The following is an 18,959-nucleotide window of genomic DNA, read 5'->3' on the forward strand; positions in this document are numbered from 1 at the left end:
GGTCTTTTTCTTGGATCCTTTGATTTCTTGCATTCTTTTTTGCTCCATATGAATGAAGACCTATAGTTGTATCTAAGATGGCACTCATAAGCTTTTAAGACCTCAAACGTGGATGGTAGAGCACTATTTTTGTGACATATTATGCCAATTCACTAAATTATCCTTTTGCACTATGATTCTAAAGGCTTTAAGCTAAGAAACCAATCCTACTAGTTATTTGGATATGTCTAAGCTGCCTCCATAAGTATGCCACGTATGTGGTTTGTTCTATGTGGAGATTATATATATATACATATACATACATATGCAGTATACACGAACATGTATGAGGGGGCTTCAAAACGATTGTGTAAAAATGGAATTAAGGTAGGACTTCCAGGAAGATGGCAATGGAGTAACACATACCAGAGGGACTCCGCAGAATTCAAGCCAGGAGAGTTGCTTAGAGAGAAATTCAACACTGCTGGACTGCAGGAGGAGCATCATAAAGATAAGTAGGCACAGACCCACGGGGTTTTGAGGGGCTGGGGGCTTGGCTTACCTAAATGGAGGCCGGCTGGGGCTTGACCTTGGCCCCATCACTGTCTCTGCTGAAGCCAGGACAATTTGGAGTCGAAGGGTGGCTTGGTCTCAACACAGCCAGTCTGCCACTGTCTGCCTCAGGGCAGGGACTGAACCCTTGAAGCTCCACGGGGTAGGGGTTCAGCTACATTGTTGCTCTTGTTTCCATCTCTTCTCTCTGCCCCCACCCCCCTCAGTTATGGAGGGCTGTACAGGGGATTTTTCTCAACACAGCCACAGTTTGCCGCTGGCCTCTGGGCAGGTACTAAACCCTTGCAGATCCATTGGCTGGGATTGGGACTCAGCTACATTGTTACATTTGTTCCAATCTCTACAGTGATCTCTACAGTGATCCCTCCCTCCCCCTACAGGATCAGCAGGCTTGCTTTCTAATTTTTTTTCTCCTCTTTATCTCTTTCTTGGTCTCTTACACACTACAGCTAACCTCCAGACCACTCCCCTTGGCCTAGGGCATTTATGCCTGTGCCACACCCAGCTAGGTGAGCTGTGTAGCTAGCCCTGAGGCTGGGGAAAGCCCTGCTGACTCCAGCAGGCAATACTCTGCTCAACATCTTACAAAGGAATTCCTGCCTGTGTGCCTTGGGTCCTGAGGTAGCTCGGCCAACACTCCTCAATGTTCCAAGCTACTGCAGGAACATCTGCCCAACCTCTGCAACACCAAAATAGGCAACCCACCAGTCTTCTGGGTCACTCCCCGGAGAGGGAAGCCACAGGAGGAAAAAGTGGTAGGTTAATTCCACAATGAAATAAGCTGTAGGCAGTTCGAAGAAGCATTCCTACAAGTCTCCCAGTGAGAGCCAGTGCTCTTCGACTCCCTGGAAAATGGCACCTGGATCCTCTAAAACAACACAACGGAAATAGCCATCAGTCCCAATGACTTCAACGAAAAAACGGGAGAAACAAAAAGCAATGGCAGATGTCCTGAACATAACGACATGCATAGAAGAAGCAGACACTGAGCTGCCACAGAAAGAAATTTTCAGAATGCTACTTGAAGTCATAACAGGATATGAGGGAAACAATACAGCAAAAGGGTTAAATGATAAAGGAGATAAAGCCATAAGCCAAAGGGAAATACAGGAGCTTATGGAGGAGATAACAAAAACCAGCAGCAGGAACAAGAACCTCGAGAATCGACTGGAGGAAGCAGAGAACCACATCAATGACATGGAAGACAGCCAAGCAGAATTTAACAAACGTGAACAAAAATCTAATAAGATCATCGGAGAAGCTGAAGAAAACTTAGGAGCTATGTCTGATGCTCTGAAACAGAATAACATTAGAATTATTGGCTTACCGGAGGAAGACACAACAAAGAAGTCATCTGCAACAATAGTGAAAGCGTTCTTGGAGGAAAACTTCCCCAGCTCAATGAATGAAAACCAGGTAAACATTGAGGAGGCTGAAAGAACACCAGCTAGACTAGATCCCAATAAGAACGCACCAAGGCACATAATAGCTAAATTACACTTGATCTTAGCCAAAAGGCCGAGAAGCGATCATAATAGCTAAATTATCCAACTTTGAGGAAAAGGAGAAAATCATGAAAGCAGCTAGGGAAAACAAGCAATCACATATAAAGTTTCCTAAATAAGAATATGCTCAGACCTATCAGCAGAAACTATGAAGAAGAGGAGAGAGTGGAGTAACATTCCAAAAATTGAAGGAAAACAATGTAAATCCAAGAACATTCTACCCAGCCAAATTATCGATCAAGATATATGGAGAAGTAGGAGTCTTCCCAGACAAGGAAAAAACTCAAAGAATACGTTAGAAGAAACCCAGCCCTACAAAAGATCCTTGCCAACGCAGTATGGGCAGAAGAATAACACTCACCAAGCATAAATAAAAGACCGCCACATAGAACAACCTCACCCAGAGGGCAACAAAGAGAAAACAGACCTCAAGATAGCATCAGCTTAAGGTTGGAAAGAATTCAAAGTCTGCTGAAGTAAGCTTTAAAAAAAAAAAAATGCAAAAGGGGCATAAGGAAAAAGCTACAGTAAACAAACATTCCTGGGATGAGGACCAGGTAATATGGCAGGGACCAGACGAAATACAGGGATATACATGGAAGACAACTAAAAAGGAGTAGGAAAAGGAAAAAAACAATAATAAAAAAGAAATGGGTAGCGGGGCACAGGGCACTAACCCACCCAAGGGGAGGGTATTGTTTATATCTCCACAGGGAAAGAGGGACCAGACTTCAACCCAGTGATCCAAGATGCGACTGCAACATGCCCATGTGGAGTCAGGAACCAGTGGAAAGATCTAGGGGGCTGGCCTCAACCCCAACTACTAAGTGGACACCTGCCCCTCCCCTCAGAAGAATTTATTTCAAAGGACGGCACTGAATGAAACCTGGTTGGGCATGATCAAGGGTAATGTAACCAAGAGGAATTGCTGAAACCCTGGTGGGGACTGCGCATGATAGTGGGACAGGAGGAAAGTCAAAGGAATTAAGAGGAAAGAGCTGGGAGGCAAAGGGCATTTATAGAGGTCTAGATAAAGACATGTACATATGCAAGTATATATCTATATGATGGGAAAATAGATCTATGTGCATATATTTATAGGTTTAATCTTGGGGTAGCAGAGGGACATTTGGCCTCCACTCAAGTACTCCCTCAATGCAAGAATACTCTCTTGCATTAAATTGGCATTCTATGATGCTCACCGTCCCGAAACAACTGCTGAAGGCAAACAGGGTGAACAATAAAATGTGGTGAAGAAAGCTAATGGTGCCCAGCTATCAAAAGATATAGCATCTGGGGTATTAAAGGCTTGAAGGTAAACAAGCCGCCATCTGGTTCAGAAGCAACAAAGCCTACATGAAAGAAGCACACCAGCCTGTGTGGCCACAAGGTGTTAAAGGGATCAGTTATCAGGCATCAAAGAACAAAAACATATCCTGGTGTGCTCACCTCCCTGATACGACAGCTGAAGACAAATGGGTGCATAAGCAAGTGTGCGAAGAAAGCTGATGGTGCCTGGCTATCGAAAGATATAGTGTCTGGGGTCTTAAAGGTAAAAAATGGCCTTGTAGCTCAGAAGCAACAAATCCCACATGGAAGAAGCACACCATCAGGCATCATCAGAACAAAAAAATCTTACCATAGTGAATGAGAGGAGGGGGAGTGCGGAGTGGAGACCCAAAGCCCATTTGTAGGCCACTGGACATCCCTTTACAGAAGGGTCCAGGGAGGAGACGAGCCAGTCAGGGTGCGATATAGCAATGATGAAAAACACAACATTCCTCTAGTTCCTAAATGCTTCCTTCCCCCGCGACCCCTTCACTGTCATGATCCGAATCCTACCTTGCAAGTCAAACTAGACCAGAGGATGTACACTGGTACAGATGGGAACTGGAAACACAGGGAAGCCAGGGTGGATAATCCCCTTAGGACCAGTGGTGTGAGTGGTGATACTGGGAGGGCATAGGAAGGGTGGGTTGGAAAGGGGGAACCTATTTCGAGGATCTACATGTGACCTCCTCCTGGGGGACATACAAGAGAAAAATGTGGGAAGGGAGACGTGGGACAGAGCAAGATATAACAAAATAATAATTATCAAGGGTTCAGGAGGGAGTGGGGAGAAAGGGACAAAAATGAGGACCTGATGCCAGGGGCTTAAGTGTTGAGTAAATGTTTTGAGAATGATGAGGGCAATGAATGTACAATGTGCTTTAGGCAACTGATGGATGTATGGATTGTGATAAGAGTTGTATGAGCCACTAATAAAATGATTTTTAGAAAATGGAATTAAAAGATAATAGAATTTTTCCATGAACTTTTTGAAACCGCTCATATATACATATACCTACAGATACACTTATACATACATATATAAGTACTCCCATGTCTTCCTATACATATATGTACATATATACATACATACCTATGTAGCCATACATTTTTGTTATTACAGATGATGCAAAATTAAATGTATTATATAGCATTTACAAAATTGTTTTTTTTCTTATCTATTTCTTAGTGTCTTTATTTACCTTAGTAAAGTCCAGAGTTTAGCCATTTGTAATATTAAGAGAGAAAATCAACTTCTGTCTAGTTTTACATCCTACATGTAAGCATGCTACAAAGAATTATTTCCCTTTCACTGTCATTGAGTTGATGCCAAGTTTTAGCAAACCTTTAGAACAGAGTAGAACTGCCCCTCTGGCTAAGACCATAAATCTTTTTCCCTCTTACACTTACACACTTACACGTAGCCATCGAGTCAATGCTGACTCATAGTACCATCCAGTAGGAAACAACAAAAAAAGGAAATGGATTCTCTTTCTTCACCACCACTAAAATAGCTATGCACTTAGAGTGGGAACTACATGACTCTTTGGTGACAGTGTACCTGTTGCTCAGATGGGTACAATGTAGATAGCTGAACTTAACTAGACTGGTTATCTGAATCAATTATCAGAATCAATTAACTACAGAATAGAATGTAATTCCCAGAGTATTTCTTGTTTTTATGATTTAAATCTAATCTACAATTATCTACAGTTTTTAAATGTCTTGTGTTGTTTCCCATGTTCAAAAGTGAGGAGTCACAAAGTTATGTTAAAAAGAAACTTGGTAAAAAAAAAACTTGGGCTAAACATTGGTAAACAAGGGCTCTAGTTCCAGCTTTACCAGTTATCTGCTATAAGAAAAAGACAACTCACAACCTTCCCAAATCTGTAGCTTCCAATCTAGAAATGATATAATTGAAAGAGACAGTCTCCCAGGGGCCCTTCTCTATCTCTATGATTTTTACACTGGACGATCGAAATAATAAATATAAAACAACTAAAGGACATATAATCTTAAGCAAGACAGTCTAACTTTAACATTTAAATGCTAGTGGAAATCAGAGAAGGTACCCACAGAGCAGAAGGAACTTGAACTGAGCTGTCATATAACGATGGACATCAGGGCAGTTTACAATTGTAAGGAGTTGGAAACAACCCAAATTTCCATCAACATACAACTTTCCTCTAGTTCTCTAATGCTTCTTCCCCCCACTATCATGATCCCAATTCTATCTTACAAATCCGGCTAGACCAGAGCATGTATACGGGTACAGATAAGAGCTGGAAACACAGGGAATCCAGGATAGATAAATCCCTCAGGACCAATATTGAGGGTAGCCATACCAGGAGGATAAGGAAGGACAAAGGGGGAATCGATCACAATGATCTACATATAACCCCCTCCCAGGAGGATGGACAACAGGGAAGTGGGTGAAGAGAGACATTGGTAAGTGTAAGGCATGAAAAAATAATCATTTATAAATTATCAAGGGTTCATAAGGTGGGGGAGGGAGAGGAAAAAATTGAGAAGGGCTCAAGTAGAAAGAAAATGTTTTGAAAATGATGATGGCAACAAATGTACAAATGTGTTTGACACAATGGACGGATGTATAGGTTGTGATAAAGAGTTGTACGAGCCCCCAATATAATGATTAAAAAAAACAAAAAACATGGGCTGACAGCTTTCTACTTTATATGCATATAAATCTGATCTCCAATCCTGGCCCGAGAATCAGATTGTATTTTACAGTATTGTACCTACTCTCAGGATGTAGGGTACAATTAAAACAATGTCTGAATTCCATTTTAATATACAGTACAAAACTTTAAAATTCATAGGATCAATTCTCTGTGGACAGAATCACAATGTACATTGTAAAAACACTTAAGAAGCCTTTAAGAAACAATGTTAAAATTGTTTTTTTTTTTGCATTCTCACCTAATTAAGAAATACTAAGGCCTGAAATGGGAAGGAAAATGACAATGAACCTATAGGAACACCAAATAGAAGAAAGGTTTTGGGGGACACAAGTCCTACAGTGTAGGGAAGGTGGGGGAGGTAAAAGGGAGGTGATATCAATGAGTCCAGGAAAGAAAAGAATGTTTGGAAACTGTGGTAGCAACTGCACAATTCTGCTTGATATGATTGGACTATGGAATGATGTATGTATTAACTCCCAGTTAATAAAAAATTTTCAAAAGAAATAAAGTTAATGATATGAGATAAAAAGCCTTTTAAACTGCTAATATAATCATGCAATACTTACCTAAATTATACATTTTTGAAAGTCTCAAAGTCAAGGATTTAAAAATTTACTGAGTTAAAAATTTTTAAAGTAATTACCTTGCATTTCACAGCACCCAAAGTAATAGCGTGACACAGCCATATTGCCAACGACTTCCCATTTATTTTCATCTGGATCAAATCTTTCAATGGTATTCCCTATCTCAGCTCCAACCCATCCACCTGTAACCAAATAGAAAAGGTTTATTTCTGAAGTGAGAAAGCCTTATTTCTGAAAAAGAACTATAAAGCATCTAATCGAATCAACTCATATTACAAATATCACATAAACCAGAGAGATTATTTGTCCAACATTAACTGAGAAGTTAAAATGTGATCTTAAGTAGAATTCAGGTATTTTAATTCCTTGACTATTGTTCATCAGAGATTTAAAGAAAATAAAAGGAAACATAGTTTAGGGAACACAGTATCTCACAAAACTACCTTTTGAAACAACTTCTGCATATTCAGATGGTTTCTTTCATTAAGAGCAACTCATAAATTTAGTCAAACTGTGCTACTACTTGTGATTTGAGAGACTCCAAACAAACCTTCAGATTAAAAATTAAAAGAAAAAAAAGAGCCTCAATTCTCACAATATTATTTCAAGACAATTCACTTCTTGAAACGGAAAATGTTCTTTCATACAATTAGAAGTAAAACTTTAATAAAAAGGAAAATACTTGTGGGAGTGTTAAGATATACACTAGATTCAATTCCCATTGGGGTGATTAATATCTTTTCTACAATAGGCTTGATATGGGAAAGACATTGGGTTTCATACAATGAGTTGAAGAAGGAACAATAAAGAGAAAATCAGGGAGAATATGAAAAACTCTAACATTTATTATACAGCTAATCAAAAGTCAATAATATGCTCAAGATCATTCACTAAATAATAAATTCTTAAAAGAATAATAATAAAATTAAAAGGGAGACACCAAAGCAAAGCCCAAAAAAGATTATTCGCTAAATTGGCAATAATGAAAATAATGTATGGAACATAGAGTAGTACATCCTTTAAAGATGGACTGTTCACCACATCATAAATGTTTTAAAAGTATTTCAAATTTCTGTGTCCATCAAAAGCTTGTCCTATATATTGAATTCAATAAATGCCTGTCCTATGTATTATTTTTTTAAAAAGAAAATAATGTAGTGCAGAAATAATAAAGTACAGACCTCATTGGGGGTGTTTTTAGGTTTTTGATAGGTGCTTTCTTGCATGAGATATAATTAGGCCACTATGCAAAGTAGTAGAAAAGTTACATAATGAATGTAAATCACGAGATTTAATTGGTCAGGTAAAGTGCCTCCCTGACATCTCATCTTCACTGAGTATCATGCATCTAAAAATGACACACTTGGCACTAATTCATCAAGAATTAGAACTTACAAAATTAAAATGGTACAAGTTTCCTAAGAAAGAAAAAAACATTTCTAAAGTAAACCGTATTTAAGCAGTATCTGACATTCTTTTATTGAACAGCATAATTACCCAAAGCATAGATAGCCCCATAACACACACACACTCCCAAACCACAGCGGGGTTGATTCAATGAAGCTACTGTTGTCCACTGTTTAGTAACTGGATCATAGCATTCCATGCAGTCAAAAATCATTGAATCCTTTTCACCTGAATTAAAAAAAAAGAAACAAACATGAAATTTAGTAATGTTAAAATGTTAGAATAGAATATGCAGCAGTGCTCTTTATCATAAATTTAACTATTTTTTTCTAGCTTATTCTACCCATAAAAATTCTGTTGGTAGCAAACATTTTTAATCCCTAGCACGGTCATTTATTAAAGGTCACACAAGGCAAAGGCTGGATTTTCCTATTTCTAATTCCACCACTCAAATAATCCATGTTAATTTTTAAGAATACAATTTGAATTTCAACACTTATTTTTTTATATTAATTCAGGTAGTTGGCCCTACTATAATTTGAATTTTAATGTAATTCTTATTTGACAACCAGAAAATTGAATTTTTAAAGAGCTATAGCTTAAAATAGAATTTTAAAATGTCATATACCCAGAAGTAAATCTAACTAAATATTGGCAAACTCTATAAATAAAATTTACATATTTGAAACTAAATTTAAATTAAGGAATATATAAGTAAAGACATATATCACATTCATAGATTGATAGTCAAAATTATCCCCAAACTAATTACATATTTACTGCAGTCTCAATCAAAATATCACTTTTTTGCCTCAGGGCTTATTTTTTTAAATCATTTTATTAAGGGCTCATAAAACTCTTATCACAATCCATACATCCATCAATTGCCTAAAGCATATCTGTACATTCATTGCCCTCATAATTCTCAAAACATTTACTCTCCACCTAAGCCCAACATCAGCTCACTTTCCTTTCCCTCCGTTTCCCCCTACCTCATGAACTCTTGATAATTTATAAATTATTAATTTGTCATATGTTGCCCTATCCAACGTCTCCCTTCACCCACTTTTCTGTTGTCCGTCTCCCAGGGAGGAGGTCACATGTAGATCCTTGTAATTGGTTTCCCCTTTCCAACCCCCTCTCTGTCACCCTCCCAGTATCGCCACTCACACCACTGGTCCTGAAGGGATCATCCGCCCTGGATTCCCTTTGTTTCCAGTTCCTATTTATGCTAGTGTACATCCTCTGGTCTTGCCATATTTGTAAGGCAAAATTGGAATCATGATAGTGGGGGAGGAGGAAGCATTTAAAAACTAGAGGAAAGTTGTATGTTTCATCATTGCTACATCGCACCCTGACTGGCTCATCTCCCTAAGACCCTTCTGTAACGAGATGTCCAGTGGCCTACAAATAGGCTTTGGGTCTCTACTCCACACTCCCCTCCTCATTCACTATGATAAGGTATTTTGTTCTTTGATGCCTGATACCTGATCCCTTCGACATCTCATGATCACACAGGCTGTTGTGCTTCTTCCATGTGGGCTTTATTACTTCTGAGCTAGATCAAAAAATCACTTTTTAATGGATAAATTGATTGTAAAATTTTTATGGAAAAGCAAAGGGCTTAGAATAGCCATACACTGCAAGAAAATAATAGAAGCTTCCTATCAGATATCAAAACTTTTAATAAAGCTACAAACAAAATACTGGAACAGAAAAGAAATTCTATGAATAAGACCCGACCCATCAATCCATGATTCTTTAATATATAAGAGCTGGCATTATAAAGCAGCAGAGAAACAACTCTTTTGTGCTGGGCTATACATGGAGGGAAATAAAACTGGTTCTTTGTTATTGTTAGCTGCTATCAACCCAATACTGACTCAGTGACCGCATGCACAAGAAATGCTGCTTGGTCCGGTGCAATCACCGTGTTCGGATGCTGCCGATCAGTCCCTGTGATCCAGAGGATCTTCACTGGCTGATTTGAGGAAGTACATCAGCAGCCCTTTCTTCTTGGTCTGGAAGCTCACTGAAACCCGTGTGACTCCAATGGAATATTTCAACGGATCTCCGTCAGACTTCATGGCAGATGCCTTTTCCCTTCCTTGATTTTGTTTTGTATTTTCTCTATACGAAATTTTAGCTATAAAAACAACGAAATGCTGAGTCCTTCTAGCAAATCACCTAAATGGGGATATTCTTGGGTATCCTTTATACATCTACAGATCAACAATACAATTTTTTTTAATGAGCCAAAGATCTGAAAACCCATTCCTTAAAAAAAAAACCTCAAATGGCAAAAAAAAAACCACTGAAAAAGTACTCAATGTCATTCCATCGTATCAGATAAGTATAATTAAAACCACAGGATAAGTATCACTACAGCTCTAACAATGAGCAAAAAAAATTAAGTAAAGCAATACCAAGATTTAGCAAAAGTATGGACAAAGTTTTAAATGACACAAGCACTCTGGAAAATAGTTTGGAATTGTCTAATAAAACCCACAATCTGAATACACTGTAACACAGCAGTATTTGACTCCCACTGGTAGGTTTACAGCAGGGAAATTTGTACTTATACAATAATTTTAACAGCACCATTGTTAATAGTAACAAAATTATTTTTCGTTGTAAATTCATAACATAATTTTGCTACTGTTATGAATCGGGCGACCCCTGTGAAAGGGTCATTCGGCCCCCAAGGGGTCGTGACCCACAGGTTGAGAACCGCTGGGATATAGTCATTTCGATAATGCTCAAAAGTAGGCAAACTTAAGGATATTGCTTAAGAGAGCACCTATACATATAGTTACGGCATAAAACAAAGGGAAACAATAGTCCTAAGAGTTTCTTCAACTATTTATCACACTATAGAAATATTCATGTATCTGTCTATATATATTGCTATATTTTATTTCACACCCAAAAAACTGAACAAATTTACCAATAGCAATAACATTTATTGAATAGAAATACATGTTTCTCAAAATAAACCTCACTGCCATGAAGTCAATTCTGACTCATGAGGACCCTATGGGACTGAGTAGAACTACCCCCGTGGGTTTCTAAGACTGTAACTATTTTTTGTTGTTGTTGTTGCTGTATAAGGAAGCTTTATTGTTTCCATTTGGTCCCCGGATTTAGGGAGTGGCTCCAGGGCAGTGCTGCTGCTGCGGCTGGCGGGGCAGGTTCAGGTTCAGGTAGTGAGGCTAAGGCCGTCAGGAGAAGGCAGAGGGCCCCTCGCAGGTGGGTGGGTGGGCAGGTGGTTGAGGGTGAGCCTCTTGAAGAGCTACTTGCCCAGCGCGCCTGGGGGCTGGCCAGCCTGTGGAGGTGGGTCCGGTGGTCGCCTATCTTCTTGAGGAGTTTTACCTCCTCATCTAGTAAGTGGTTCTCCAGAAAGTCACAGAGATGGGGTCAGCGTGAGTGGACCCCACGGATGCAAGTCAGGGCCTGGTTGAGGGTCTTCTCCAGGGCCAGCACAGCCACCGTGGCGTCCAGGGTTCTGCCCCATTCATCTTGGGACCGCTCTGCACATCCTAGAAGAGGGCGCGGCCGCTGCGGCGCTTTTGCAGCTTCAGGAGACACTCGGCCCCTCTCGCTTCTTCACCAGCTCATATCAGAAGTGCCCCAAGCCTTCCGAGGACACATTATGGCCATCTTACACTGACCAATGTCTTGCTTCAGCTACTTTTTCTGTTGTTCATCCCCCTGGGAGGGGGTTATATCTAGATCATTGTGATCGGCTCCCCTTTTCTCCCCCTACCTTCCGCTTACTCTCCTCGTATGGATACTCCTGAGGGGCATATCTGACATTGTAAGGAGTCCTGGTGACATGCTGGATTATACTCTGGGCTGTTAACTGAAGGTTAGCAATTCAAAACCACCAGCTGCTTGCCAGGAGAAAGATGACACTTTCTATTCCCATAAAGATTTATAGTCCTTTTTTTTTTTTTGTGCTTTAACTTTTATTATTTTAAACTTAATTTATTCCCGAGCCATGAGTTTTTGCTTCTTCAGTTTCTTCTGGGAAATCTTTTTCTTCTGTGCAACCTCCATTTCTGGTTTGGGAACGATCTGTTCCTTCTCAGTCAGGATCATCTGTGTGGTCGGGGAGCTCAGGGATGGGTTGATCCAACCATGAGCTCTGTAAGTCCGGCGGTGCATCTTGGGGGCTTTGTTCACCTGGATGTGCTCAATGATCAGAGAATCCACATCTAAACCCTTCAGTTCAGCATTACTTTCTGCATTTTTAAGCATGTGAAGCAAAAATTCAGCACTTTTTTTGGGCCACCGACCCTGGGTCCAACCCCATTGTTTGGCCTGGGCACACCTGCCAACACCACCATTGTACCGTTGGAAAGGCACACATTGCTTCTGCAGAGTGACGTCTTTCAAGTATTTGGTGGCTTTCCGGATATGCATGCCTTTGATGGCCTGGGCAGTTTCACGGATGTTCTTGAAGTGGACCCGGAGGTTCGACCCTCTTGATTTGCAGGATTTTGTAGGGTTTTCTGGGTCGAGTGAGTAGCGAACCATCTTGGCAGGTCACCTCAGGCCACTACAGTTAGAGAAGATTTACAGTCTTAAGCTCGCAATGTGGTCCCGTGGATTTGTGCCTTGCTTCAACAGTGTTGGGTGGAAGAGTTCCGGGGACTCCCTCCAACCTACGACCACTCTCCAGTTTCCCAATAAAATGATTAAAAAAAAAAAAGAAAGAAAGACAATGATGGCAACATATGTACAAATGAGTTAGACACAATTGATGTATAGATTGCTATAAGAGCTGTAAGAGCCCCCAATAAAATTATTAATAAAATGGTAATAAATTATGTCAGATTAAAAAAATCATTTTATTGGGGACTCGTACAACTCTTATCATAATCCATCCATCCATTGTGTCAAGCACATTTGTACCTTTGTTGCCATCATTATTTTCAAAACATTTTCTTTCTACTTGAGCCCTTGGTATCAGCTCCTTTTTTTTCCCTCCCTCCTGTATCAGATATTTTTAAAAGGTTTAAAAATGGTTCTTGTGGTTTACAGTATCACAACACAACCACCTAGACAGAATCAATTACCACAAAACTAAATACTAAATTATTAGTCCAGAGAAAATAGCCATGTTCTGAGGTGAAATATGGCAAAGACATCTTTATCATTACCTCCAATAGCATAAATCATGCCTCCCAGAACAGCTACTCCCAGCCCACATCGAGCCTGATGCAGTGAAGACACAGTCGTCCAGTACTGGCTAAAGGTGTCAAAGCGTTCTACACAGCTGAGAGCTCTGCTTTCACTCCAGCGACCCCCCTGCAGTTGAGTATATCCACCTGAACAAAGAAATGAATGCAAATCTCATAGCTAAACATGTTAATGCCTGAATATTACTATACAAACATTATAACAACAAATAAATGCTTTAGAGCTAAAACACTGTGAACAATTAAAAATGTATAATTTGTTTACCTTTACTTCAAGCTAGAATTCAAATTTTCAGCTTTTTTTCATTAAATAATAACTAAATAAACTAAGAAGCCCGACATTTAAGTTGCAGAATGTCAGGTAAGTAGTTTTTTTGTTTGCCATAATATAGAAACACAATTATAAATCTATAGTCTATGCAAAATTAAATAGGCCTATTTCACATACGTATATTCTGATATGGATAGTAAAAGCACAATATTAAAAATAAGGCTTTGATAGTTAATGTAATTTCTATTACTTTTTAAAAAGCTCTCACCTACTGCATATAGGTACTTTCTTGCTTTCTTCCGAGGTCGAACCTTAGAGGTCTGCAGAAAATTACAAAACTTGTTCTCTTTGGAAGATTTGCACACTTCACAGTATTCTTTCAGAAGTGTTTGCAATGAAACACGAAGATTGAAATCAGACACACCTAAGAAATGTTTAAAAGAATATTTTAAACATTGAAAATACAATGTTTCTATAAGGCTAAGCAACATCCAACAATGGAGAAATAAAAACCGATCCCAAAACAATGATGTGTTTCTTTCCCATATAGGCCGGATATAATTTTTCTCATTGCTATTGGAGAATATATAATTTCCTTAAATCTACCAAATAGTTTCTATTAAAGATGATAGAAAAATCTGGAAAGGAAGAAGGGGATGATTGTATAAGAACACGATGAATAAAAGTCACTGAATTTCACATTTAAAAATGTTGATAAGCTAAATGTTTTATAAGCTAAATGTTTTATCTATGCCTTGCAGTTTTTTTTAATCTTAAAAGAGGCTCTTTTAAAAAGTACGTTTCACAATATTAAAGTTGAAAACATATGAGAACTTTTAAAATGAAGATCATAAAACAGGCTCATACTTGATCAAAATTCAAAAATAATAAAAATTCAATACTTACAACCTAATACAAAAAAATTTTTAAACTTGTTTGTCAAAAGTTATGTTATTAAAATCCAGCTAGACCAGAGGATGTACACTAGTACAGATAGGAACTGGAAACACAGGGAATCCAGGACAGATGATCCCTTCACGATCACTGTTAAGAGTGGCGATACCGGGAGGGTGGAGGAGAGGTGGGGTAGCAAGGGGGAAGAGATTACAAAGATCAACATATAACTTCCTCCCTGGGGGATGGACAACAGAAAAGTTAGTGAAGGGAGACATCGGACAGTGTAATATATGACAAAATAATAATTTATAAATTATCAAGGGTTTGTGAGGGAAGGGATGTCGGGGAGGGAGGGGAACAATGAGGAGCTGATACCAAGGGCTCAAGTAGAAAAAAAAGGTTTTGAGAAAGATGAGGGCAACCAATGTATACATGTGCTTGACACGATGGATAGATGGATTGTGATGAGTTGTACAAACCCCCAATAAAATGATTTTAAGTTATATTATTAAAAAAGATTTATATCATTAGCTTTTTAAAATGACAAAGCAAGACAAAAGATTATGGTGTGATAAGGACCATCTCCTTTTTAGGACCTCAAATATGATCAGGCAAGTTGTACCCTAGTTTAGGGTACCTAGCTGAGGAGGTGAGCTGGGGATGAAAAATCAACCTGTTGTCACTTGCCAAGCTGTCAGCCTATCCACTGCCAGTAGGAGGGTACCATGTTCTAATTTACAAATGTCTATCGCTTCTCGGCATTTTGGCTAAGATCAAGTGTAGTACAAATTTCTATATATGTCAACTCTCTACACCTCTGAAGCAATATTGAAGAAAGAAGGTCAACTGAAAAAATCTTGAAAATTCTCATTACAACTGAAAATTTGAAGAACAAGGAGGGGAGAAGCAGCACTGTGAAGTCAAGGAATAAAACAATCACCTGGGACCACAAAATTCATGCTCGGCATTCTAGTAAGGTGAGGGATGTCAGGGGTCTTAAGAGCTACGTCTCACAGTGTGGGAATTGCACCCAATCTGACCCCACCACACTGATGCAAAACACTAAGGGCGTGCAACAGAACAGCAAGAGGAGCAAAGAAGCCCCCAGGGAATACCAAAAATTGACTTTGGGATAAGGGTGTGACACCCCATCAGACTCTACCGGAAAACACTCCTAAAGGTCAACAAACATACCTATAACTATTTACAGGTTTTTCTCTTTTTTGTTTTTTAATTTTGTTTTCTTTGTTACTTTATTTTGCTCTGCCTTGTTTTTGTGTATATTATTATATCTGATGGTCTATCTAGATAAGATACGTAGGATAAACAATCCTGAGGAGAAAACAATAGGACTGACTGTTCCAGGGGAACATAAGAGGGGGAGGGCTGGGTAAAGGAAGTGGGTGTTATCAAACTCAGGGACAAGGGAACAACAAGTGATCCAAAATCAGTGACGAGGATGGTGTAGGAAGAATGGTAGGGCTTGATCAAGGGCAATGTAACCGAGAGGAATTACTGAAACCCAAATGAAGGCTGAGCATGATAGTGGGACAAGAGTAAACTAAAAGGAAATAGAGGAAAGAAGTAGGAGTCAAAGGGCATTTATAGAGGTGTAAATACAGGCATGTATGTATGTAAATACATTTATATATGATGATGGAGAAATAGATTTTTGAACATTTATTTATTGGTTTAGTATTAAGGTAGCAGATGGATCTTGGGCTTCTACTCAAGTACTCTCTCAACACAAGAAAACTTTTTTCTATTAAACTTGCATTCCATGATCCTCACCTTCCCAACACAATGGCTGAAGGCAAAGCAGGTGCATAAGCAAATGGGAAGAAAGTTGATGGTGCCCTCTTATCAACAGAGATAGCATCTGTGGTCTTAAAGACTTGAAGATAAACAAGTGGCCATCTAACTAAGAAGCAACACAGCTCACCAGCCTGTGTGGAAGAAGCACGTGGAAGAAGCACACCAGCCTGTGTGATCACAAAGTGTCGAAGGGATCAGGTTTCAGGCATCAAAGAACAAAAAATCTTATTATTGTGAATGAGGAAAATGCAGAGTGGAGACCCAAAGCCCATCTGTAGACAACTGGGCATTCCCTTACAAAAGGATCATGGGGAGATGAGCCAGTCAGGGTACTGTGTAGCAACAATGAAACATACAACTTTCCTCTAGTTCTTTAATGCTCCCCGCCCCCCACTATCATGATCCTAATTCTACCTTACAAATATGACTAGACCAGAGGATGTACACTGATAGAGGTAATAGCTGGAAACACAGGGAATCCAGGACAGATAAACCCCTCAGGACCAATATTGAGAGTAGCCATACCAGAAGGGGAAGTGGAAGGTGGGGGTACAAAGGAGTAACCAATCACAATGATCTACATATAAACCCCTCCCAAGAGTATGGACAACAGAAAGGTGAGTAAAGGGAGACATTGGTCAGTGTAAGGCATGAAAAAATAATAAAATTTATAAATCATCAAGGGTTTGTGAGGGAGCAGGGAGCAAGGGGGGAAATGAGGAACTGATACCAAGGGCTCAAGTAGAAAGAAAATGTTTTGAAAATGATGACGGCAACAAATGTACAAATGTGCTTGACACAATGGATGGATGTATGGATTGTGATAAGAGTTGTACGAGCCCCCAATAGATTTAAAAAATTTTTAAAAAGCTTGTGTCTCAACTTGTTATAAGAAAACCAAAGTCATAGATGAACAAGCCTAGAACTTACACAACCCACAGTTTTATCTACTTTCATACCAAAAGAACTCACTACTGACTGTCCTCAACAGGCTGCCAATAGATGAACTCTGACAGAAGAGGAGGAAAATGCACGGCACAAATCTTTAAAAGTCCAAACGTAACTAGACCAGTCAAGACTAGAGGATTCCAAAATGACTGTGGTGAGATGCTCTTTAAACCCTGAACCAAACTATCCTGAAATCACCTTACAGGAAAATGTCAGAAAAGACAAAAACTAAACTCACTGCCAAGTTGGCATCCAAAACAATGCCTATAAGCACGATAATACAGTGAAAAAATATACCCATATGAGACCAAAGTTCACCACTTACTCTAAAGATGAGATAAGGGGGCAGTCCTTGTTACCCTCAAGTGAGCAGGTAAATTATCATGATGGGGAAGAAAAGGCCTCCATGATTTCTTCCTTGACTTACTGCAGTTTTCATTCTAGTGAAAAACTTTTAGTTGCTAGCTCTTAAGCATGCTGAATAACTTACGTAAAACTAAAAAGCTGTAAGAAAACATGCCTTCTTCCTCCTAGCAGAGAATCATTGTCACTGTATCTGCTACTTTTGGGAAAAGCCAATTCAACCATGAAAGCTTTTGTCCCATCCATAAATGCTCACACACTTCATTTCTCAAAAATTTCTCTGTTTGAGCATTTTTAAATATATGCATTAAATAAGATATCACACAGAAAAAGCTTTAAAATTGTTAACACCATGAAGAGTAGAGAAAAGCTGGCAATCTAATCTTAAAAAAATATATTTTTGCAAGCATCAATCTCCACAGCTCATATTAGACCAGAACTAGATGGTGCCTGGATTCTACTACCAACTACTCTGTAAAGGATTACATTAGAAGGGCCTGGATAGAATGGAGAAAAAAACTGAAACAAAACTCATCATATAAAAGACCAAGCACCCTTTTCACAAAGATAGCACCCAAAGCGAAGGAAGACCCTCACAAAACAGAAGCTAAATCAAAGGCTTTAAAAGCCAAGAAGGCGATGCTGAAAGGTGTCCAAAGCCACAAAAAAAAACGATCTGCACGTCACCCACCTTCTGGCAGCCTAAGACCTTGAGACTAAGAAGGCAGCCCAAATACCCTTGGAAGAACGCCCCAGGAGAAATAAGCTGGACCATTATGCCATCATCAAGTTCCCCTTGAGCACAGTCTGCACTGAAGAAGATCGAGGATAACAACACACTGGTGTTCACTGTGGATGTCAAAGTCAACAAACACCAGATCAAACAGGCTGTGAAGAAGCTCTATGAATTGACATAGGCAAGGTCAACACCTTGATCAGGCCTGACGGTGAGAAGGCATGTGTTCAACTGGCTCCTGACTATGACACTTTAGATGTTGCCAACAAAATTGGAATCATCTAAACTGAGCCCAGCTGGCTAATGCTAAATATAAACTTTTTCAATATAAATAAATAAAAGACCAAGCTAATTAGTTGGATATAGAGTTCTCTTCAGGTCTGAAACTAATCTCATCTCAATGGTTCAATGGTCAGACAGATAGACAGGTATAATAGGGGAATAATAACAGTGAGAGGTACACATATCTTAGAATAACCACTCATTTGAGATCAATTGAGCAGCAATTATCCAACAATAAAGTTCAGAAGAGTTAGGAAAGCAGGAGGAATGAAACAGGAAATACAGGGAGGCAGTGGAATAAGGGGACTTTATGGGGACTGCAATCAATGACTTGAAACAATGTGTGTGAACTTTTGAATGGAAA

The 18,959-nt window shown here is 39.2% G+C and overlaps 1 protein-coding gene across 4 annotated transcripts in view; it reads right to left on the bottom strand.

Annotated features, from left to right (window-relative positions):
* IPP (intracisternal A particle-promoted polypeptide) overlaps nt 1-18,959 on the bottom strand; it is a 40,957-nt gene that overhangs the window by 13,957 nt on the left and 8,041 nt on the right. For all 4 annotated transcript variants that reach the window (XR_012785689.1, XM_075555553.1, XM_075555554.1 and 1 more), the window contains exons 4-7: nt 13,823-13,978; nt 13,245-13,412; nt 8,170-8,307; nt 6,732-6,854 (exon numbers count right to left, since the gene is read on the bottom strand). Coding sequence is in view for 3 of the 4 variants with exons in the window: in XM_075555553.1 (XP_075411668.1) it covers nt 6,732-6,854; nt 8,170-8,307; nt 13,245-13,412; nt 13,823-13,978 (585 nt within the window). In the remaining variant the exon portion in view is untranslated. The remainder of the gene's footprint in view (nt 1-6,731; nt 6,855-8,169; nt 8,308-13,244; nt 13,413-13,822; nt 13,979-18,959) is intronic.

Source organism: Tenrec ecaudatus, chromosome 1 (assembly GCF_050624435.1).
Source record: "Tenrec ecaudatus isolate mTenEca1 chromosome 1, mTenEca1.hap1, whole genome shotgun sequence".
In the NCBI taxonomy this organism is placed as follows: Eukaryota; Metazoa; Chordata; class Mammalia; order Afrosoricida; family Tenrecidae; genus Tenrec; species Tenrec ecaudatus.